Source organism: Fringilla coelebs (assembly GCF_963513975.1).
Source record: "Fringilla coelebs genome assembly, chromosome: 1".
In the NCBI taxonomy this organism is placed as follows: domain Eukaryota; kingdom Metazoa; phylum Chordata; class Aves; order Passeriformes; family Fringillidae; genus Fringilla; species Fringilla coelebs.
The window spans coordinates 153,153,953-153,176,222 of NC_140028.1; the positions used below are offsets into that span (position 1 = coordinate 153,153,953).

The 22,270-nt window shown below is 58.5% G+C and overlaps 1 protein-coding gene across 2 annotated transcripts in view; it reads left to right on the plus strand.

Annotated features, from left to right (window-relative positions):
• The first annotated feature begins 4,028 nt into the window (after positions 1-4,028).
• AGAP3 (ArfGAP with GTPase domain, ankyrin repeat and PH domain 3) overlaps positions 4,029-22,270 on the plus strand; it is a 110,238-nt gene continuing 91,996 nt past the window's right edge. For both annotated transcript variants that reach the window (XM_084205574.1, XM_084205575.1), the window contains exon 1: positions 4,029-4,408. In XM_084205574.1, the coding sequence (XP_084061700.1) occupies positions 4,129-4,408 (280 nt within the window). In that variant the 5' untranslated portion in view covers positions 4,029-4,128. The remainder of the gene's footprint in view (positions 4,409-22,270) is intronic.

Sequence of the window (22,270 nt, forward strand, 5' to 3'; positions counted from 1 at the left end):
TCCGTGCTCCAGAACGAGATCAGAGAGCTGCAGCTATTCCGGGAGAGCTGCTGGCTGATCCTGGCCCAGAGAACAGCCCCTGCTGTCACCCTGGAGGGTGACATCAAACACCTCTGTCCCCAGAACCAGCGCTGCCTTTGGGAACAGGAGCCACAGCTCTGAGGGATGCACAGGAGGACAGGCAGCCCCAGCCTCCCGGAGATGGACGGAGTTCCCTGCTCCCCTCGCTCTGGGGAAGAGGAGCAGGGTCCCCGAGCTGTGCTCTCATCTCTCCCAACAGAGGCGTCCCCACAGAAAGAAAGCCCCAGTTTTTACTGCAAGAGTGATCAAACACCTCAGTGTCCCAGGGTCCTGAGAAGCCATAAAGGCCTGGAGAGCCCCTGGGACCCCCCTTCCTGCCCTTTTTGCTCTGACACCGACTGAAGCTCAGCTCTGGGCCTTAGCCTCCCCTCAGCTCTGTTCTGGGGGTGCTGCTCCCAGCCCCACATCCTGGGTGGACACTGGGATTCTGCTGTGGGGACCCTCCTGCTGCCCCCATGGGTCCTGGCACTGTCCAGTGTCACGGAATGGTTTGGGTAGGAAGGGACTTTCACACCCATCCTGTTCCACCCCACTGCCATGATTACCAGGGTGGCTGCTCTGGGGGTGGGAGCAGCGGCAGGAAAAGGAGGAGGAGGAGGAGGAGGAGGAGGTGGCAGCTCCTCCTGGCAGTGGCATCGGTTTGAGGCACTCACGAACTGCAGCGTCAGATGGGAGGGCTGCAGATGGAGCAGGGAAAGTTCAGAATCTGAGGGTGAAACCGATCCTGAAAAGCAGTTTCTATCTTCAAGTGGCCTGTGTCTGCAGAAGGCAGGTGGTGGCCATCCCTGAGGGAATGTTTGCTCCTGAAAGCCTTGGCTTGTCCCCACCCGCTCCTGCCTTTTCAGCATACTGAACTTCTCTCCCGGGTTTTCCCGTCCCTCTGCCAAGCCCCAGCTCCATCTGTTTGCTCTGCTCCCTCTGCAGCACTCCAGGCTCCAGGTCCCCAGCGCCGGCCCCGGTGCTGCCTGGGGGTCCCTCTGCACCAGGGCTGGCAAGGACAGGGCCCTCTGTGCCAGCTGGGCCCGGGCAGTGCTCCATCCCTGCGCCCTGTGTGTTGTGCCCTCTGTCCTGTGTCCTCTGCCCTGTGCCCGCTGCCCTGTGCCCTGTGTCCTGTGTCCTGTGCCCTCTGTCCTCTGCCCTCTGCCCTGTGCCTGCTGTCCTGTGCCCTGTGTCCTCTGCCCTGTGCCCTCTGCCCTCTGCCCTGTGTCCTCTGTCCTGTGTCCTGTGTCCTGTGTCCTGTGTCCTGTGCCCTGTGTCCTGTGTCCTGTGCCTTCTGTCCTCTGCCCTCTGCCCTGTGCCCGCTGCCCTGTGCCCTCTGCCCTGTGCCCTGTGTCCTCTGCCCTGTGCCCTCTGTCCTGTGCCCTCTGTCCTCTGTCCTGTGCCCTCTGTCCTTTGTCCTCTGCCCTGTGCCCTCTGCCCTGTGCCCTGTGCCCTCTGTCCTGTGCCCTGTGCCCTCTGCCCTGTGTCCTGTGCCCTCTGTCCTCTGCCCTGTGCCCTGTGCCCCCTGCCCTGTGCCCTCTGTCCTTTGTCCTCTGTCCTGTGCCCTGTGCCCCCTGCCCTGCTGGCTGCGGGGGTGGCGGTACCTGCAGGGTCTGTGCTGGGGGGCACTGGTGGCACAAGGACACCCCAGCTGTCAGCTCAGGGCGGTCTGTAAGGAGCAGCAGGACGGCAGGGCAGGGCGGGCATCGCACATCCCTGCCAGGGGAGGAGGAAGATGAGCAAGACAAGAGGGAGGAGGAGCGGGGGACAGGGGAAAGCACCTTGACTGATGCGGGCTGCTGCCTCAGCCAGGGAGGGCGAGGGAGGGCTGAGGGAGGAGGGAGGATGTCCCATCCCACACCAGGGATAAATCCTGGAACCCCTGACTGAGAGGGTGATGTGTTGGAGGTGGCTGCACGTAGAGTGTCTGGACATTCAAAGGTGCTGAAATGGAGACAATTTATAAATGTTTGTGTGATAACTGACTGGGGGCAGGATTTAGTAGGATACTGGGGAGAAATTCTTCCCTGTCAGGGTGGTGAAGCCCTGGCAAAGGTTGCCCAGAGAAGCTGTGGCTGCCCTGTTCCTGGAAAAATTCAAGGCTGGGTTGGAGGGGACGTGAGGCAACCTGGTCTGGTAGAAGGTGTGCTTGTCTGCAGCAGGGGGTGGAACTGGATGGGCGTTAAAGTCCCTTCCCAGCCGAACCATCCTGGGATGATGAGGATGATTATGATGTTTCTGCTGCTGATGGCAAAAGATGGAGAAAAGGGCCATGAGCAAGGACCAAGAGACCCAAACAAAAACAGGCTGAGAAAGGCCATTGCACAGCCAGGCACTGCTGTGTTGGGGTGCTGGGATGGCCTTGCATCGCCCATGTGGATGTAATCCCCTCAGACTTGTCAGGAAGCTCCTGCTGAGCAGAGCTGTGACTGACAGATCTTTCAAAGACCTTTGGGAGCCTTGGGGAGCACGCAGGTGCGTCTGTAGGTGAGGGGAGCATGCAGAGTGAGGGGAGCCCGGTGCTGTAACAGACACAGATTTTCTAAATGCTCTCAAAAAACCCTCATAAAAGTTGTTTTCTAATAAACCCCTTCTCGTGGCAGAGGCAGTTGGGACGCACTCAAGGAATCCCAGAAGGGCACAAGAGGGAGGGGGAGAGGGCAGGGAGGTGCCTCTCCCACCCACACACCCAGCACCCACTGCCGAGTCACAGAGGATTCCGGAGCCGGGAGGCATTTAGAAACTTCCCAGAGATCTCTCCTCCTCCTTTCCCTCCTTGCTGTCCTCTTCCTCCTCCTCCAACCCTTCCCACCATCACCCAGAGAAGGGCAGAGGGTGGGAACCAGCCCCCCTGGCACTGGGGCATTGCTGCACTCCATGACTCTGGTCCCAGTGGGACTGAGGGAGAAATCCATTGCAATCCTGGTTCTCTCAGCTGCTCACCTTTCTGTTCCTTCTCCACTCCCAAATTCCACTTTTTTATTTAATCTGCCAGGACCTATGATCCTGTTTTTTTTACATTTCTCAGCCATTTGGAAGATTTCAGCTAGTCCCCAGTGATGCCCCAGCAAGCTCCACTGGCTCCCACGATGCTGCCAGGGGCTGCCAGGCCTGTGCCCATCCAGAGCCTTCCTGCGCCCCAGTCACCCCAGGCAAGCAGTTTTAGGGACGGGCACAACGGGAGGGGTGTAACCAGACCCTGCCCAACAGGCATGCCCTGAGATGGCCGGGCTGGTGCCAAGCTGGTGCCCTGGGCAGCTCCACCTTCGTGCCAGCCCTGTGGCCCGGGGCAGCTGGCACTGAGCACAGAGCAGGGGACAGCACTGGGCCTGTGGGCAGGGGGTGACAGGGAGGAGATCCCACAGAGTGGGGCAACAGCGGGAGAGCACCAGGGACTCCTCGGGACTGGTCATGTTCCACAGCTCCAGCAGTGACCTTGGGGTGAGTAACGGTGAAATTACCTCTGGAAGGCAGCCGGAGGCAGGGCCGGCCCAGGGGGGCTCCAGGCTGGCCCAGGGGGGCTCCAGGCTGGCTCAGGGGGGTTCACAGGCTGGCACAGAGGTCTCCAGGGTGGCACGGGGGGTTTGCGGGCCCGGGGGAAGCGTGGGCACGGGCAGCTGCACAGCAGCGGTGTCCGGGATGGCCGCGGTGTCCGGGATGGCCGCGGTGGGATGCCGAGGGACGGCAGTCGGGACTCGTGGCCGGGCAGGGGGCAAGTGCCCCCCGCCGTGGTGCCGGGCGGGCAGGGGCAGGGGCCGCGGCGGAGCGGGGCAGGACTGGGCACCGACAGCGCTCCGCTCCCGCCACTGGTCCCCGCTCCCCCCGCTCCCCTCCGGCTGCCGGTGGCCCCTGTGCCCTGCCCGGTCCCGTTCCGCTCCCCGCTCTGCCCGGCTCGTCCCCCCGCCCGCCGCGGGGCCGGTCCCGCTGACGCGGGCGGGGCGGGGCGGAGCGGGCGGGAGGCGGTCGGGGGCGGCGGCGGAGCCCGGGGGACCCGCGGACGGACGCGGCTGCGGCCATGCAGCGGCTGCCCGGAGCCCCGCGCCGCTGACCGGCCCTGCCGCCGCCGCGATGAACTTCCCGGGCGGCGCCGGGCAGAGCCCCGGGCAGCAGCAGAGCCTGGCGGCGCCGGGCGGGCCGGTGCCGGTGCCCGTGCCCGGGCCCTCGGGGCCGCAGCCCGGCGGGCCGCCCCCGCCGCAGTTCGGGCTCTCCAACTCGGCCGCGATCCGCGCCGAAATCGGGCGCTTCGAGTCCGTGCACCCCAATATCTACGCGATCTACGACCTCATCGAGCGCGTGGAGGACCTGGCGCTGCAGAGCCAGATCCGCGAGCACGTCATCTCCATCGAGGGTGAGCACCGGCAGCCGGGCACCGAGCGGGGCACCGGAACGGGGCACCGACCGGCCCGGCCGCGCCGCCGCCTTTGTCCCCGCCGCCGCTGCACCTGCGCCCGCTGCCGCCCGCGGGGCCCGGCGGAGCGCGGCCCGGCCCTGCCCGCGGCACCGGGATCGCGCCGGGCCCTGCAGCGGCGGGGCCGGGGGCGCGGGGGGCCGGGCGCGGCCTGCGCGGGCCGGGGCTCACGGGCGCTACGCCCCCGCCGCCGGCAGCGGGGTCGGGCACGGCGGGGCTGCGGGGGCCGGGCGGAAGGCAGGGAGGGAGCGGAGGGGACACGCTCGTCAGCCGCCCCCGCCCCGGCCCCGTTCCGGCCCCGCAGCGATGGTGGTCGCGGCCGGGCCTGCGCAGGGCCGGGGACTCCGCCCGCGGCCTCTGCCGGGAGCGGCGGGCGGGGGCGGGCGCTGGTCCGGCATCGGGCGGGGGGGTTTGTACTCAGCGTCGACGGGAACGGGATCCGCCGGAGCCCGTTAACATTAGAAATGCAGAACACTGCAGCCCGGCAGCCGGCAGCGAGGGGAGGGATGGAGCCGAGGAACTGCAGAGGAGCTGAGGAAATGCAGTGGAGCCGAGAGGCTGCGATGGGATTGGGGGGCTGCGATGGGATTGGGGGGCTGCGATGGAGCCGAGGGGCTGCGATGGAGCTGGGGGACAGGGATTGAGCCGAGGGTCTGCGATGGAATTGGGGGACAGGGATCGAGCCGAGGGTCTGCGATGGAATTGGGGGACAGGGATGGAGCTGGGAGAGTGCCGAGGGTGAGGGTCCGTGGTGCAGCTGATGGGCTGAGATGAAGGGGGAGCTGGGATGGAGCTGCAGGCCAGGATGGGCGAGTGGCTGCGGTGGAGCTGAGGGGAGGGGAAGGCTGATCGTGATGTTCCAGGTCCAGGCCACTGTGGGCCGGCAGGCTGCTCCAGCCCCCCAGCCTAAGGGTCCCTCTGCCCTCCAGGTTTCTGCAGCTGGCCCGCAGCAGGGAAGGCGGCAGGGCCGCGGGTGCCTTTGGGCTATGTGAGGAGCCCTGGTCCAGCTCGTTTCCCTGCTCTGGGTTTTGTTGTCCCAGCTTGGTGGCAGTGTGCTCAGCTCTGTTCCTGCTGCCTCATGCCAGGAATGTCACTGCAGGGGCACACGAGGTGCTTTTGGGGAGTGGTGGCCCCTCTATAGGGGTGCTGGTCACCATGGTGATGCTGCATGTGAGCAGCAGCCTGGGTGCTTCTCCAGAGGCCTGCACTTTGGTCCTTTTGGGTTTCTGTGGAAAGGAGGAAAGGAAGATGGCCTGTAAGAAGAGTCAGGCCTGTAAGAAGAAAGGTTGCATGGGTTGAGGGAACGTAAATACCAGAATTTGTTTTATTGGCTTCATGATGCGAGGACAAAGGGGTTAAGACAGGGAGGGTGTAAAACCCTGTGCTGAGGCTGGAGGGGCCTTTCCAAGTCTGTGGAGGTCTTCAGCCACAGAAGGCTGCTGGGTTGGTGGAATTGGAGGAGAAGAGCAAAGGGACTCAGGCTGGAGATGGGGGGCAGTGCAAGGCTGGCACAGGCTGTGGCAGTGGCTCGGTCTGATGTGTGGGGGTCCCACCAGTCCAGCTGAGGGAGTCACAGTGGGCTGGTGGGGGAGGACTGTGCTGTGCCCATTCCCATGGGGCTCCTGCCGCTCTCCCTGGTTTGTGCCTCTGATGACAGCTGTGGTGGGAGCCCCGAGGTCACTGGTGACATGATCTTCCCATGTGTGAGGTTCCTGTGCTGTAGGACAGAGGAGCTGCCAGCTGGGGCGTGGCGGGGCTATGCCCGAGGTGCTCCCAGGGTCACCTCTGTGGGCAGAGCCCTCCCGGGCACCCTGCCCCTGCCCTGTCCCCCTGCAGGGACGTGGAGCCCCCCGGGGTGCTGGGTGTGGGTCCCGTCCCGCGCCCCCAGCCCCGGAGCGGGTGCTGGGCACGGGTGGGAGGCGCGTCTCTTAGCAACTCCTCTGCTGCGTGGTTCCTCTGCTGCTGGGAAGGTGTGAACACACACACCGGCCTCCTGCCTGCTGCTGGGGTGCTCGGGGCTTCCCAAAACACCCGTGTCACCCAGAATGAGCGCTGAAGGGTGCCCTGCTCACCTGCGTCCACGGGGCTCACCTGTGTCCACTGGGCTGTGGGGTGGATGGTGCCAGAGGCTGCATGTCCTCGGGGGCTTTGCCTGTTCAAGCCACAGCCCCATTCTGTCTCTTCTGGACCTTCCCTGTGGATTTGTAGCGGGAATCCCATAGATTTCTTTGTCTGGGCTGCATTCCCTTAATACCTGCCAGGCACTGGGATGAGTCCTGATCCTGGTGAAATGTGTGCTGTGTTTATACAGTTACTTGTGACCCGTTACCAGGTGTGTGCGAGTGAATTAACAGGGGTTAATGAACAGCTGGAAGAGCCTTGCTGGAGATGTTATCAGTCCATGGAGTGCCTTGGTCTGGAAGGGAATTTCCTTTTAAACTGCAGGTTTGGGGCTTGATACAGAAATGTCTGAAAGAGGATTTTGTTTGTTGATGTTTCTGATCTGAAGATCAGAGTTGGTGACTGGAACAATGGTTCATGGTCTGAAAATCCACAATGGAGGTTGCCAGTGAAACATCAAATTCAATTTCCTAAAACTTGAGCGCTGGGTCTTGCAAGACTTGCCCATGTCCTCCTGCCAGATTCCTTTCCTGTAGTTAATGTCTTCATTTTTGAAGGGGAAGGGTCGAAGGCAGTACTGTGCTGCAGTGGGGTGGGGGTCCAAGCTGCTCACCCTGGGCCAGGGCCACCAGTGTCACCACAAGGGTGCCGGCAGTGGAGTCGGGGGCGTTGGCAGAGCTGTACAGAACTGGGAGGAGGGGGTCTGTGACAGTGTGGCTCTGCCAGGGAGGGGGTGGGGTGGGTGCTGGGGGGCTGCTGCAGCTGGGGCCCTGCCAGCTCCCCAGGCTTGGGGTATGAGCCTTTCTTGAGAAGTTTGCAGCCCATGATGGGGTGAGAGCCAGCTGTGCCCGCTCATGGGTCGGCATTGGTGGTGCCACTGAGGGAGAAAACGGAAATCTGCTCTGGTTTTGTCTCCTCCTTGCGCTGCAGCTTTACTGGGAGGCAATGGGGGCTGAGGGACCCTGGGGCTGGGGAGATGGCAGGTTGGGCTGGTCGCCAGCATCAGCTGCATCACAGGCAGGATCTGGAGCCTTTTGGTAGTTTCTAACCACCAAATTTGGACAGATTTTCAGGGGGCTTGCAAAAAGCGATTCCCTCATCCCAGGCTGCTTTCCTTGCCAAATTGTGGAGACTGCTGCAAGCTGCTGAGTTCTATAAAAGATTTCATATCTGCATAAAGCAAAACGATACCAACCTGGGGCTGGTGCAGCCCTGCTCACAGTAAATGTGGCCTCCAACGTCGTGACTCTGGGGCAGGCTGCAGACAGAACCGTGTCAATAGAGTTTGTAATTAGAGCAGTAATTGCACAGTGCTTAATTTCTTTCCTAGAAGTGAACTTGGAGCAGTGACCAGAACATGGGTTTGAGGAGGACGAGCGATGTCTCTGGTGTGGGGGTTACCTGAGGGAATGCAGGACAGGCTGCAGCAGCATGGGGCTGCAGGAGCCAGCACAGACCCATGCACAGCTGGAAGAGACAGCACCAGCAAGGTGGAATAGCGAAAGATCATGATGTGGGATTGAAGAGATGGTTACACAGAGGTTTTCTGGGTGTTTGAAGTGGTGAAGGCAGGAGGGAGAAGTAGAAGGGAGATAAGAAGTAGGTGACATTCCCTCAACAGAGCTGTTGCCAGATGATGAGAATTTTCTTCTGATGTTTGTGGTTGTGCACATGCCTTGCAGCCCACCTAAAGCTCAGCTCTCTGGGAAAGCTTGGAGAAGGTTTGAGCCATGGTGAGGACTTGATGTCCAGGGAGCAGCACCAGGAATCTCTCTGTAGTCAGCTTTACCTGGAGCACATGTTTTTTCCCTTCATTGTCCTTCCTCACCTCTCCCACCTGCCTCTAAACCCATGTGGGTTCCTCTCTGCAGTTTAAGAAGCAGGGTTAGTTTGGGAAAGCTCTCCTCTACAGTTTCCAGCTGTTGCTGCTCTGGCAGAGGCTCGGGATGAGAGAAGGCCTGCAGAATGTGTGTAGTGGCTGGGAGCAGCCTGGATGTCCGTGAGCTCCTCATCTGCTCTGCTGGGCACGGGCTACCCCACTGCTGGCTCTGCCTCACTCCAGGGCCTGGCTGTCGGCTGGTGTGAGGCCAGCATGGACCATTGGGTCACTTTGTGTAAATAGCCTGTCCCAGGTTTTTTAGCCTTAAAATCAAGGCCTCTGGCTGAGGCCTATTGGATCAACAGACCTGGGCCTCTGCCTCAGGAGTTTACTCCATCATAACCTGTCTTGCTGTCAATAATTGCTGTGACTTTTCCAGCTGGCATCTCCAACATCCTAGGTATTTTCTGCATTTCCCTCTTAGAAAGGACTGCTTTGATACTGTGGACGTTTTCCTGTTTAAAGCCACTTGTACCAGTTACTGAGGCCACTTTGCTGTCTCTGTTTCTCATGAATTAAATTGGCTGAACTTCATCATTCTCTTCAGTTCCAGCACAAGTCTTCCAGCTCCATGCTCCATCCTTTCCCAACATCTTTTGAAACTGGCTCCTGATGTGCTGATTGGCAAAGCAGACTGAGGCAGGAGCTGCCACTGCTGTAGGATCTCCTGGGAGAAGATGAGGACCCTCCTCGCTGGGGGAGCCCCACACTGCCAGGCTGCACTCAGGGCTCACCATGTCTTCGCTCTGCTGAATCAGCCTTGAGTAAATTACACCCTTTGGGAAGGAGAGCGTTCTGCTTAGCCAGCTTTTTCCTCTAATTCCATGACCTCTGCAGAAAACTGCCCTGTTTCTGTATGCCTGTGAGTTCCCCAGGGCTGGGAAACCACAAGCTATGGTGCTGGGGTGCCATGGGGGGAGCTGCAAACTCCATGGGCACATCCCTGCTCCAGGGCTGGAGCTGGGCATTCTAGGAACCTGTGTGGCTCGTGCTGCATTACCCCTGCATGCAGGTAATGGCCACTCTGACACTGGGGTCTCCAGATTTGCTGGAAGTTAAGTGCAAAGGGGGTTAAAACAGCACAAAATGGGAGGTTGGGCAAATCATAGAACCAGAGATTGGTTTGGGTTACAGACCATCTTGTTCCACCCCCTGCCATGGGTGGGACACCTTCCACTAGACCAGGTTGCCCCAAGCTCCATCCAATCTGGCCTTGAACACTTCCAGGGGTGGGGCAGCCACTGCTTCTCTGGGCAGCTTGTGCCAGGGCTTCCTCACAAGGAAAAATGTCTTCCCAATATCCCATCTAACCCTGCCTTCTTGTCTGTGAGAAGCCATTCCCCCTTGTCCTGTCATTTCAGTCCTTTATCCCAAGTCCCTCTGCCGTTATTTTGGAGCCTCTTCAGACCCTGGAAGGAGCTCTAAGGTCTCCCTAGAACCTTCTCTTCTCCAGGTGAACATCCCAGGTGCACATCCCAGCCTGGCTCCGGAGCAGAGGGGCTCCAGGTCTCGGAGCAGCTCCTGTTCGTACCCTGCGCTCTCTCTTTGGGTGAGGGGTGCTGTGGTCTCAGGGCCAACTCCCAGGAGAGGCTCCAAGGGCACTGGGAAAGGCTTCCTGGGCTGCCTTTCCTTCCTGCTGGCAAGGGAGAGCCCTGGCTCCTCCACCACTGCGTGTGTCCTGGCCTGGCTGAGGTCACTGGCAGGGCTGGCCCTGCTCAGCATCTCGTGGTGCCAGTGCCTGGCATGAGCAGCACAAGCAAAAGGATCTGTCTGGAGAGAGTCCTGGAGCAGATTCTGATGCAATGGGAGACGTTGGTCCTGATGGCTGAGAGCTGAGCAGGATGGAAGTGCAGCTGCTGTGCCAGGGGAGGTGAAGGCCCCTGATGCTCTGGGGGCAAGAATTCAGTACTGTGGCTAAAGAGGAAAATTGGGATGTGAAGGGGAAGAACAGGATTTGGAGGTGGGGTCAGGAGAGAATTGGAAGTTTGTGGCTGCAGTTTCAGTTGCCTTGATCCAATACAAGTGTGGTTGCTACGGGCAGGGACAGTGCAGCTCTTCCCACCTGGCAGCTCCACCTACTCCTCCCTGTGATCAGGAGCTACTCTGGCAGGAGCCAGGCCAGTGTTGGTTTGGTTCAGTCAGCTCTCAGCTGCTGGTGGTGTGACCACATGGACGTGGGTGGTGAGGAGGGGGCAGCGTGCTTGGGTCTGGGGGAGGCAGCAGGCCTGGCCCGCGCTGCTCTGAGCTGTGTGACAGCTGGTGGCACAGCTCCCTGTGCCAGTCTGACCGTGCCAGCAGCACCTGCAGTACCTGGGGAGGAGCTGGCAGCCTGCTGCCTGTCCCAGGGACGCGCTCTGTGTCTTTGGCCAGGCGCTGGCCAGTCTCCCTGTGCTCGCTGTGGGACGATGTGATGCCAGTGCTTGGTGGCTCTGCCTTCCCAACACAACTGTTGTGGGAAGTCCTTACATAACTCTTGTCTCAGCATAAACCCCCGATGTCTCAGGAGTTTCACAGCTTGGTGCACAGAGCCTTTTCCAGTTCAGGGTTGCTCTGTGCTGGCTGCTGCTCCAAGCAGCGATGTCCTGCTGACCCAGGCCCCTGTCAGAAGGGCCAGCAGTGCCCCTGTCCTCAGAGCTGCCTCTGCCTTGGCTCTGGGGTGAGCCGTCGGGTGCTCCTGCTCTGCTTGGGCTGGAGTTGCTGGGCCCTGCCTGCGAGTGCCGGGTGGGAGCAGTGCGAGTGGGGCCAGCTTTGTGCAGTTGACTGTGAATCGTTCATCTGCCATTCGCTTCCAGGAGCTTTCCCAAAGCTCCTGACAGAGCAGCACCACTTTCTGCATAGACCCCTTCCAGTGCCGGGCACTGCTGGGCTCTCACCTCCTCTGGAGTCCCGCTGAGATGGGCACGGAAGGCACGGCTGCCTCCGAGCTGCTTGTTCTGCGCTAGTGATGGGACTCGCTTAATTTGGCTGGCCAAATTAGATCTAGATGATGTCTGATCTAGTCCCAAGCTGTGTTTCTAGCTGGGCTGGCTGACATGGGAGGGTCCAATGATGGGGAATACTGGGGGTTCTGGTGCCTGTGGCAGTGGGATATACAGCCTTGGGGCTAAAATTCCCTTGTAGCTGGCGTGGATGTGGGGGGAGTAGGCAGCAGCCACATGGTCTGGAGGAGCAGCTCTGGGCTGAAGGGCTGGCACAGAAGCCTGGCTGCTGGGAATTGAGGGATGCAAGAGCTGCCCCAGCCTGTGATCAGAGCTTGGCAAATCGATGGGCATCTTGGCTGTACCATGATGCTCTTATTGCATCCCTCCCTGTCAGGAGGAGGTCTTTTCTCCTTGTGATCCCACCTTCCTGCTTTGGCATTGAGTTTCTTTTAAAAATTGTTCTCCAAGGCTTCCTGCAAGTCGCTATCTTGCCGTGCAGCAGCTGTAGGGGTTGGGTATCCATGTCTGCTGTGTTCCTGCTAGCAGTGCCCTTCATGGAAAAGACACCTGTGCTCTCACTCCTGCTGCCTCCCACAGCTCTGGGCAGCACTGGGAGCACGGATCCCAAGGGTGCATATTCAGGTGGATTTCCTGAAGTGATGTAGTGAGTGCAAGAAATCTCCTGGGGCAGGAAAGGTGAAAATGAAGATAATTTTAGCTGCTTCCCGACTGGAAGGAGGTTTGTGTGATTAAGACCTGTTGCATGCCTGCTCACCTCTCCTGCCTCAGTGACTTTCAGACCTGCTGTCCAATTACAATCAAACCCTGCTGCTGCCGAATTCCCACAAATCCTAGGAAACAGATTTCCAGACGGAGCAGAGCACCCCAGCTTGTGGCATGCAAGAGGGAGAGGGCAGTTTGCATCTGTCCAGGGTGTGTGGCTGCATCTCCACTCTGTAAGCCCTGGCTGAGTCACTCGGGAATTCCTGCCCGGGGTCATGTGTGAGATCTGGTTCTGGCCATGTGATCTATGTGATGAAATCCTCTCCAGCCTCAGGGCTCTGTGCCACGCTCCCAGCTGCTGCATCTGGAATCCGGCGGGGTCCAGCTGGTGCTGGTGCTCCAGGGTGGGAGCTGCTGACTCTGGGCTGCAGTGGTGGTTAGTGTGGGTGCTGGCCCTGGCTCCTGCAGTGGGCTCAGTGCTCGCTGGCTCCTACTCCTGGTTTTGGGCACCTTTGGGTACTTACCCCGGCAGTGACTCCTGTGGTAGGGGAAAGGGGTCTGGCCTTTCCTTGGATCAAGGGACTTGAGTGACAAGACAAGGGGGAATTCAGCTTCCCATCCAGAGAGGGCAGGGTTAGATGAGATATTGGGCAGAAATTTTCCCTGTGAGAGTGGTTAGGCCCTGGCGCAGGTTGCTTAAAACAGCTATGGCTGCCCCATCCCTGGCAGTGCCCAAGGCCAGGGTGGACGGGGCTTGGAGCACCCTGGGATAGGGGAAGGTGTCCCTAGAGAAGATGCACTCCATGGCAAGGGGTGGGACTGGATGGGCTTTAAGGTCCTTTTTCACTCAGACCATTTGGTGTTTCTGGGATCAGGCTCTGGTGAGGGCTGTCCGTCCCCAGTGCCCGGGGGCTGGAGCAGGGCTGCAGGGGCACACACACCCTGGAGCTGGGCTCTAGGGGCACACACACCCTGGAGCAGGGCTGCAGGGGCACACACACCCTGGAGCAGGGCTGCAGGGGCACACACACCCTGGAGCAGGGCTGCAGGGGCACACACACCCTGGAGCAGGGCTGCAGGGGCACACACACCCTGGAGCTGGGCTCTAGGGGCACACACACACCCTGGAGCTGGGCTCTAGGGGCACACACACCCTGGAGCTGGGCTCTAGGGGCACACACACACCCTGGAGCAGGGCTCTAGGGGCACACACACCCTGGAGCTGGGCTCTAGGGGCACACACACCCTGGAGCAGGGCTGCAGGGGCACACACACCCTGGAGCAGGGCTGCAGGGGCACACACACCCTGGAGCTGGGCTCTAGGGGCACACACACCCTGGAGCAGGGCTCTAGGGGCACACACACCCTGGAGCAGGGCTCTAGGGGCACACACACCCTGGAGCAGGGCTGCAGGGGCACACACACCCTGGAGCTGGGCTGCAGGGGCACACACACCCTGGAGCAGGGCTGCAGGGGCACACACACCCTGGAGCAGGGCTCTAGGGGCACACACACCCTGGAGCAGGGCTCTAGGGGCACACACACCCTGGAGCAGGGCTGCAGGGGCACACACACCCTGGAGCTGGGCTCTAGGGGCACACACACCCTGGAGCAGGGCTGCAGGGGCACACACACCCTGGAGCTGGGCTGCAGGGGCACACACACCCTGGAGCAGGGCTGCAGGGGCACACACCCATGCAGGATGCCACATGGGTGGCGGGTGGCCGAGGCCAGTGCTGCTCCTGGTGGGATGTGGGTGCTGCAGTGCACCATGACCCTTCTGCTTGGGGTGGTTCAGTGGGAGAAGCTGCTTCTGGTCCTAGTTTCTCATTGCAGTCACCCTTGCAGCCTCACCTGGTCCTGTCCTGTGTATGGGAGCACAGGACCAGGTCAGCTTTGCCATGGAGGGCTTGGAGCTGATTTAAAAGTGAGAGGCAGGTGCTGATGAGTACGTGGGGAGGCTGTGTCAGGACATGGACCTCTGAGGTCATCCACCTCACGTGGGGTAATTTGGGTGTTCCTGGTGGGCACAGAGCTTGGGGGAGCTTCAAGGAGCTCTTTAAAAGAGGAGAATACAGCCATTTCAGGTGGTTTACATAGAGCTTTTCCAGCATGAAGCACAAACAGGAGGAAGCAGGGAGGTGTTTGCTGTAATTCAGCATCTGGGAAGTGGAGCTTCTGCCAGGGTTTGGGAGGGAGACGGTGGAGGAAGGATGGTTGTTATGGAACGAAGCGTTTGGGAGGGGGAAGACATGCAGCTCGCGCTTGACGTGACAGAAGAGGAGGGCCCGGAGGGGGATTCGGAGGGAGCTGAAAAGAGAGGTTAGGGAAATAATTCCAGCAGCAGCAGTGCTGTGGCTGAATATGGATGAGGCAGGATTTTATGGGTTATAGGCACTTTTTGGGCAAAGGAGTAATAGTGGTCAATGCAGAGTGGACACTGTAGGCCTTGACTATTTTTCCAGGGGACAAGGAGGTTTCAGGGACTGGAGCTTGTGTGATAAGAAGTGAGGAGGGGGAAAGGAGAATCCATGAACTCTTACTGTCTGAGTCACGTCCTCAAGTCCCAGACAGGGTCTGGGTGACGTCCCTAGTCCCTGTGCAGCATGGGCTTGGGGGGAGATGGGACAAAGCTGGGATTAGCAGCAGCTCTCTTTAATCATGTGGACCTTGGGCTTGTGGGTGCACACTTGAAACGCTGGAGGGGAAGAGAAGCTGAGACTTCATTTTGGACAGGAGACAGTCCAGGAATAGAAAAGCAGAACTATGAATCATCACACAGAGCTGAGGGATGGCGTTAAATTAAAGGCTGGCTGGAGGAAGCATGGAAGGAGAAGGGAAGGTGCTATGGGCAGAGCCATGTGAGACACCCAAAAAACAGCATCACTGGAGGTGGAAAGTGGGCATGGTCTGTCTGAGGCTGGTGAAAGAGGCTGTAGAGAACCAGGAGGAGAACAAAGAGGATAAATGGATTGCTGGGGTCAATGAGGACAGGGTGTTGTGGCCAGTTCGGTTCCTGAGAGAGGAGCCTCAGGGTCCAGAAGAGCCCAGAATCTGCAGGTGAGGCAGGAACAACCTTGTGCAGTCCCCTGGTGAGACAGGAAAGGGCAGTGGGAGATCCTGAGGTGGGGATGTCTGTCCTCCAGGGAAATGAAGGCACGTCAGTGACATCAGACACCTTCCCAGGAGACTGGGGAGTATTCAGAGAGGTGGGTTTGGTGGATGGACTGTTGGGTGGGTGAGGAATGGCACAGATGGCCACGTCCAAAGGGTTATGGTCAGTGGCCAAATGGAAACCAGTAATGAGCACTGTCCACCCCAGGTCCATACTGGGACCAGTAGTGGTTAATATCTTTATTAATGACACAGAGAGTGCTACTGAGTGCACCCTAGGTGTGTTCACAGGTGACACCAAGCCGAGGGGTGCAGGTGAGAGGCTGGAGGACGGGGATGGCATCCAGAGGGACACTGACAGAAGAGTGGGCCCATGGGATCCTCATAAAGTGCAGCAAGGCCAAGTGCAGCAAGGTCCTGCACCTGGTTCTGGCCAATCAGCTGTACCAGTACAGGCTAGGGCACCTTCCACTATCCCAGGGTGCTCCAAGCCCCATCCAGACCGTCCTTGGACACTTCCAGGGATGGAGCAGGCACAGCTTCTCTGGGCACTCTGTGCCAGGGCCTCGCCACCCGTACAGGGAAAAATTTAATCCTAGTATCTAATCTAAATCTTCTCTTGTAGTTTAAAACTATTGCCCTTTGGTTTGTCACCATCTGCCCATGTAAAACATCTGAAATTGTATTTTTTACTGGAAGTTTTGGTGAGTTATTTGGGCTCTGCCTGTGCTGGTCTCCTCTTTGCTCTTAGTTGTGGAAACTTACACAAAGAGGCCTAAACCTCCCCTGTCCTCAGCATGATTCCTCAGTGTCTTTCCTCTTTCCTGTGGAATGGGCCAAGCTTTCCTGTGTCCTTATGCCCTGATGTGCCTGGGATTTGTCTCTAGTTCTTGCTGTTTGTCACTGGTCACCTCTCATTCCTTGTGTAGCTACTCTGGGCTCAGACTAGGGTGCTGCTGCCACTCCTTTATATTTATCCTTATTATCTGACCTAATTTCCAGTTTCCCTGTGCATGCCTTCCCGTGCCAAGCCCAGTATGGAGCTTGGGTGAGCCAAGTTGATCTCCTACCACACTGGTTTCTTCTGCACCTGGGATGATTTCTGTGTGTGCCATCACTGCTGCTTCAGGGGCCCAACAGCTTTTTGTAACCTTTTTTTGTTTTTTCTTTTTCCTTGTGGGTTTGCTTCCAGTAAGATCTTGCCTATGGAGTCTGGTAATCGTAGAATTCCAGAATGGTTTGTGTTGAAAGAGACCTTAAAGCTCATCCAGTTCCACCCCCTGTCCACTAGACCAGGTTGCTCCAAGTCCCATTCAGCCTGGCCTGGAGCACTTCCAGAGTGGGGAGTCCCCAGCCTCTCTGGGCAATAGCTGCCTTGGTGGAGTCTCTGCAGTTTGCTGTCCTTCCTCCCACAGACTGTAAGAACTTGTGGACAGTCTTTCCTGCCCTGCCTCCTGCCATCAGCTTCCCTCAGAGGGGCAGCTGAAGGTGCTCTGGTGTTCCTCAAGACCGGGAAATTGAGTTGGGGAGAGGCTAAGAGAAAATCGGAGACAAAATAACCCGTGGCCTGGTACGAGTGAGAAATGGGCATGGGAGGAGGTGCCCAGCCCCTCTGCAGGTCTGGGAGTGGGTTTTGGGGAGGGGATTGCACAAGGTGTTTGGGGAGCTCTGGTGGTGAGAGGTGAGGGAGGAGACCAAGATACTCCTCTTGGAGGAGAAAATGCCTAAATGTCTTGGGCTTAGTCAGGGGGTGCAGGCTCTGTGGGGTTGTGGGGTTTGATTCAAACACAAACTTTGATACTGGAGTGTCTGTTCCATTACTGGCCATGCATCATGAACTGATAGATGGTACTACCATGCACCTGTTCAGTTTAACAGCTTTGCCATCCAGGTAGGGAAGTACTTTGTCCGGCTGGAAAGGTCTTGGATCCCCATTCCTGGAAGTCTTCACACCCTCCTGGGGCAGCAGTGGCCCAACCACTGCTTCTTCAGTCAGCTGTTCCAGTCATTAATTCCTCCAGCTGATAATAGCTCCTGTTTAATTCCCAATTTACATTCATCTGTTTTAAAGTTCATTTTCTAACTTGTTTCTTCAGATTAGACTAAATAAAACTTTGTTACCTGAACATTGTTACTTCATCATCAATTACCTCTTGATGTTCTTTTTGGGATGTAAATTGCATAACTCTCATTAAAAGTCTCTTCATGAGTTCATTTTTTGTGGTCTTCAAAGAATTTTTATGGCTCTTCCTTATCCAGTGTTCTTAAAATGAAAATCATCAGATTGCAGGCAGTGTGCTCCCACCTGACCCAGCCACAGTTGGATGAACTGTAAACCCAGTTCCTTTCTCTGCTGGCTGCTCTTTTTTATGAAATCCCAGAGTTTGGGTTGGGAGGAACTGTAAAGGTCATGTGTGGCCTATGTGCATTAGAGCTCCATTGTCTGGCGTGTCCATCTGCTGCTTCCTGATGGGGCTGATGTGGATCCACACTGATGGTTCCTGGTCTCCCAGTCATTTCTCCTGTATGGGAAATGGCCCCAAAAGGACATGGTCTGTGCTTTGGGGCCGGGGGGTCTGACTGTCCTGGCATCCCTGGCATTTGCCAGTTCACCTCTCTTAGAGCTGGCATCTGTTTTCCCAGTTGTCTGAAGCTTCCCAACAGCACTGGTAAGGCTCCAGGTGTCACTGGAATCCTCTTACCTGTTGTCGTGGATCTCTGTCTCTTCTGAGCCTGGTTCTGCTGTGTTTATTGTAAATGACTTTGCAAAGTGATGGTTTGTAGAGGGGGTGTTGTATAGGAGTGGGTTACATGATCATGGGAAGATGGGTGGAGTTGTTTGTGTCATGGAACCATGGATCACTTTGGGCTGCAAGGACCTTCAAGGTTGTCCAGTCAAACCCTGAACAGCAACACCTGAACCACCTGAAGGAGTGCAATCAGCTGTAACATGAATTGTTGTTTAAAAGCATCCAGTTCCATTGGCTCCATCCCCTTCCCAGAGACTGGTGTCAGTGAGGGCTGCTGGGGGCTTGAGGGGTTTCCCTTCCTGGAGACTGGTGTCACTGGGACAGCAAGGGAGGTCGGGGGGTTCCCCTTCCCACAGGCTCTGGTGTCAGAAAGGGCTGCTGGGGGGTATGAGGTCATTTAGCTCTCTTCCAGCCTTTCCTGAATATCTCTCTTATTTCAATATTTATTAAAAACTCACATGAGCAGGAGTGTTGGCTCACTCTTCCTCGCTCTTCCTTGCACCATTGTATTCAGGTTGTTTGTGCCTCTAAATTAAAGTTATGTTTTTTGATGACATCTTTAAAATTGTTTCTGCTGATGGTTTTGCCATTCTCCATTTGTCTGTGTTTGCTCTTCCCTGCGGTGCTGAGGCCCAGAAGAGCCCTGTCCCTGCCCTGCTCTGGGGAGCAGCCATGCTGTGCCTCCCCGTGCGGGTCTGCGCTCACACAGCCGCTTCCTGCTGCTCTCAGCATTGTTAGAGACTCCTTTTCCTGAAGGCTTCAGCTTCCTACACCCTTTCTGATGCTTCCTGCGTTCAAGATCTTATTGACATCTGTTTCCTCCTCTTTCTTCCTACTTTTTACCCTTTTTTGGGCAGTTTGGATGTCACTTGCCTCCAGGAGGGTTTGGGAGTTTTAGCCAAGTTGTTGTCCTGGTGTTTTTATGAAGTGTTGTCATTTGGACTGTCTAATCAATTATTATGGAAGTTTAAAAATGCAAACCACAGCGAAAGGCCCGAACTGGGGCTTAGAATCCTGGAATAGTTTAGGTTGGAAGGGCCCTTACATCCCCTTCCATTCTACCCCCTTGCCATAGTCAGGGACACTTTCCACTAGACCGGGTTGCTCCAAGCCATGTCCAACCTGGTGTTGGACCCTTCCAGGGATGGTTCAGCCACAACTGCTCCTGCTTTTCTCTCCAGGAGTCTCTGGGGTCCTGCTGCTGCTCCCCCATTGTCCTTGGCTCCCACTGTGCCCATGGCTGTGTCTGGTGGGCTCCTCGCAGTGCTGGCCTTAGTGCAGCGTCCCTTCCTCTCCTTGAGCTACTTCTGCTGGTCCCAGAGTGCAGCAACGCTGCCAGATTTAGGTGGCACAGTAAAACAAGAGCAGTTACTGAGGATTTGGGTTATTCTACTATAGAAGTACATGCTAAGCAGCTTTCTCCAGGTGAGGAGGGTGCAGTGGTCAGAGGGACAGGGCAGGTCTGCTCTCCTCAGTCCCCCTGCCTGAATGATGTTTTCCTGTGCCCTGGCCATGTGGATGTGGCACTTGGGAACATGGTGGTGGCCTTGGCAGTGCTGGGGGAACTGATGGTCTCTGAGGGTTTTTCCAACCTCAGTGATTGTGTGTGTCCGTGACAAGCTGTGCTTCTGGCACAGCCTGGCCCTTGGCCTGTCCCATGCCCAGGGCAGGGGACGCTGAGGCTGACGAGTGGGTGGGCATGTGGGGCACGGGGTGAGCCTGAGACTGGGCATCAGAGCCAGCAGGGCAGTGGCAGCTGTGGTCAGGCTGAGGGCTCCCCTGATCCGCAGTGATGAGGGCCACTGCAGCAAGGGCACCAGCGTGTCTGGAGACAGGCACGGCCCCCCTGCTCGGCATCCTTGGGGCACCACTGCAGCACTGCGAGACCCCTGCCCATGGCACTGCCAGCTCTGCGCTCTGCCCGCTGCCAGGGCCCTCGGGGAGCAGCAGCAGTGTGTGAGCAAACCTGCAGCTGGAGCTGCTGCTGTGGCTGCATGTGCTGGCCCAGCGTGTCCAGGGTGAGTCACGGCCACGCTGTGACTCAGCGCAGATCTGCTGTGCTGCTGGCTCGGCACCTGAGTCACGGCGGGCTGGGGGGACAGTGAGGAGTCCAGCTGGAGCTGAGCCCTGGGGGTCCCAGCACGGGCAGGGGAGGAGCCTGGGTCCCTGGGGTCTTGGCAGGTGTCCTGCAGCCTGTCCCCTCCACAGCAGCTCCCCAGTGCCATGTGTGACATGGAACAGCAGCAGGGCCGCCTGCGTGACACGAGGAACTTGAGTGGGTGCCTGCAGGGTTCAGGGTGCCATGGGCTCAGTGGGTGCCTGCAGGATCCAGGGTGCACACAGGCTCAGTGGGTGCCTGCAGGATTCAGGGTGCCATGGGTTCAGCGGGTGCCTGCAGGATTCAGGGTGCACACAGGCTCAGTGGGTGCCTGCAGGATCCAGGGTGCACACAGGCTCAGTGGGTGCCTGCAGGGTTCAGGGTGCCATGGGCTCAGTGGGTGCCTGCAGGATTCAGGGTACACACAGGCTCAGTGGGTGCCTGCAGGATTCAGGGTGCCATGGGCTCAGTGGGTGCCTGCAGGGTTCAGGGTGCCATGGGCTCAGTGGGTGCCTGCAGGATTCAGGGTGCCATGGGCTCAGTGGGTGCCTGCAGGATTCAGGGTGCCATGGGCTCAGTGGGTGCCTGCAGGGTTCAGGGTGCGCACAGGCTCAGTGGGTGCCTGCAGGATTCAGGGTGCCATGGGCTCAGTGGGTGCCTGCAGGGTTCAGGGTGCACACAGGCTCAGTGGGTGCCTGCAGGATTCAGGGTGCCATGGGCTCAGCGGGTGCCTGCAGGATTCAGGGTGCACACAGGCTCAGTGGGTGCCTGCAGGATCCAGGGTGCACACAGGCTCAGTGGGTGCCTGCAGGGTTCAGGGTGCCGTGGGCTCAGTGGGTGCCTGCAGGATTCAGGGTGCCATGGGCTCAGTGGGTGCCTGCAGGATCCAGGGTGCACACAGGCTCAGCGGGTGCCTGCAGGATTCAGGGTGCCATGGGCTCAGTGGGTGCCTGCAGAGTTCAGGGTGCCATGGGCTCAGTGGGTGCCTGCAGGATTCAGGGTGCACACAGGCTCAGTGGGTGCCTGCAGAGTTCAGGGTGCACACAGGCTCAGCGGGTGCCTGCAGGGTTCAGGGTGCCATGGGCTCAGTGGGTGCCTGCAGAGTTCAGGGTGCCACGGGCTCAGTGGGTGCCTGCAGGATTCAGGGTGCACACAGGCTCAGTGGGTGCCTGCAGGGTTCAGGGTGCCATGGGCTCAGTGGGCGCCTGCAGGGTTCAGGGTGCCATGGGCTCAGTGGGTGCCTGCAGGATTCATGGTGCACACAGGCTCAGTGGGTGCCTGCAGGGTTCAGGGTGCCATGGGCTCAGTGGGTGCCTGCAGGGTTCAGGGTGCCATGGGCTCAGTGGGTGCCTGCAGGATTCAGGGTGCACACAGGCTCAGTGGGCGCCTGCAGGATTCAGGGTGCACACAGGCTCAGTGGGTGCCTGCAGGATTCAGGGTGCCATGGGCTCAGTGGGTGCCTGCAGGGTTCAGGGTGCCATGGGCTCAGTGGTTGCCTGCAGGATTCAGGGTGCCATGGGCTCAGTGGGTGCCTGCAGGATTCAGGGTGCCATGGGCTCAGTGGGTGCCTGCAGGATTCAGGGTGCCATGGGCTCAGTGGGTGCCTGCAGGGTTCAGGGTGCCATGGGCTCAGTGGGTGCCTGCAGGATTCAGGGTGCCACGGGCTCAGTGGGTGCCTGCAGGGTTCAGGGTGCCATGGGCTCAGTGGGTGCCTGCAGGATTCAGGGTGCCATGGGCTCAGTGGGTGCCTGCAGGATTCAGGGTGCCATGGGCTCAGGATGGATCAGAGGGCACAGTGGCTCAGCCCTGCTGGTACCTGTCTGCACAGGCAGTGTGTGCAGCTGTGCTCCGGGAAGGTCCCTCCAGAGGCTGGAGGAGAGTCTGGCCTGGAGCACACCCTGCTTTCATGGGAGATCAGCTGGAGAAATACTTTCAGCCCTGGAGCCTTGCCAGTCTGAGGGCTCCACATGAGCTCCTGATGGGGCAGGCACTTGCTGTGTCCCACAGACTCCAGTATAGAAGATGACATCCTTCCAGCTGCCCCAGGTCTGGGCTCTTGGAGCCAGAATTTTCTGTGGATGGGAAGTTGCTTTCCTTGAGGTTGAACATCAGTGTCCAGACCTGCAGGAAGGGCTTTAGAGTGTGTCTGTAATCATGGCAGGAGTGTTGTTCATGGCCAGGTGTCCATTGTCTTCT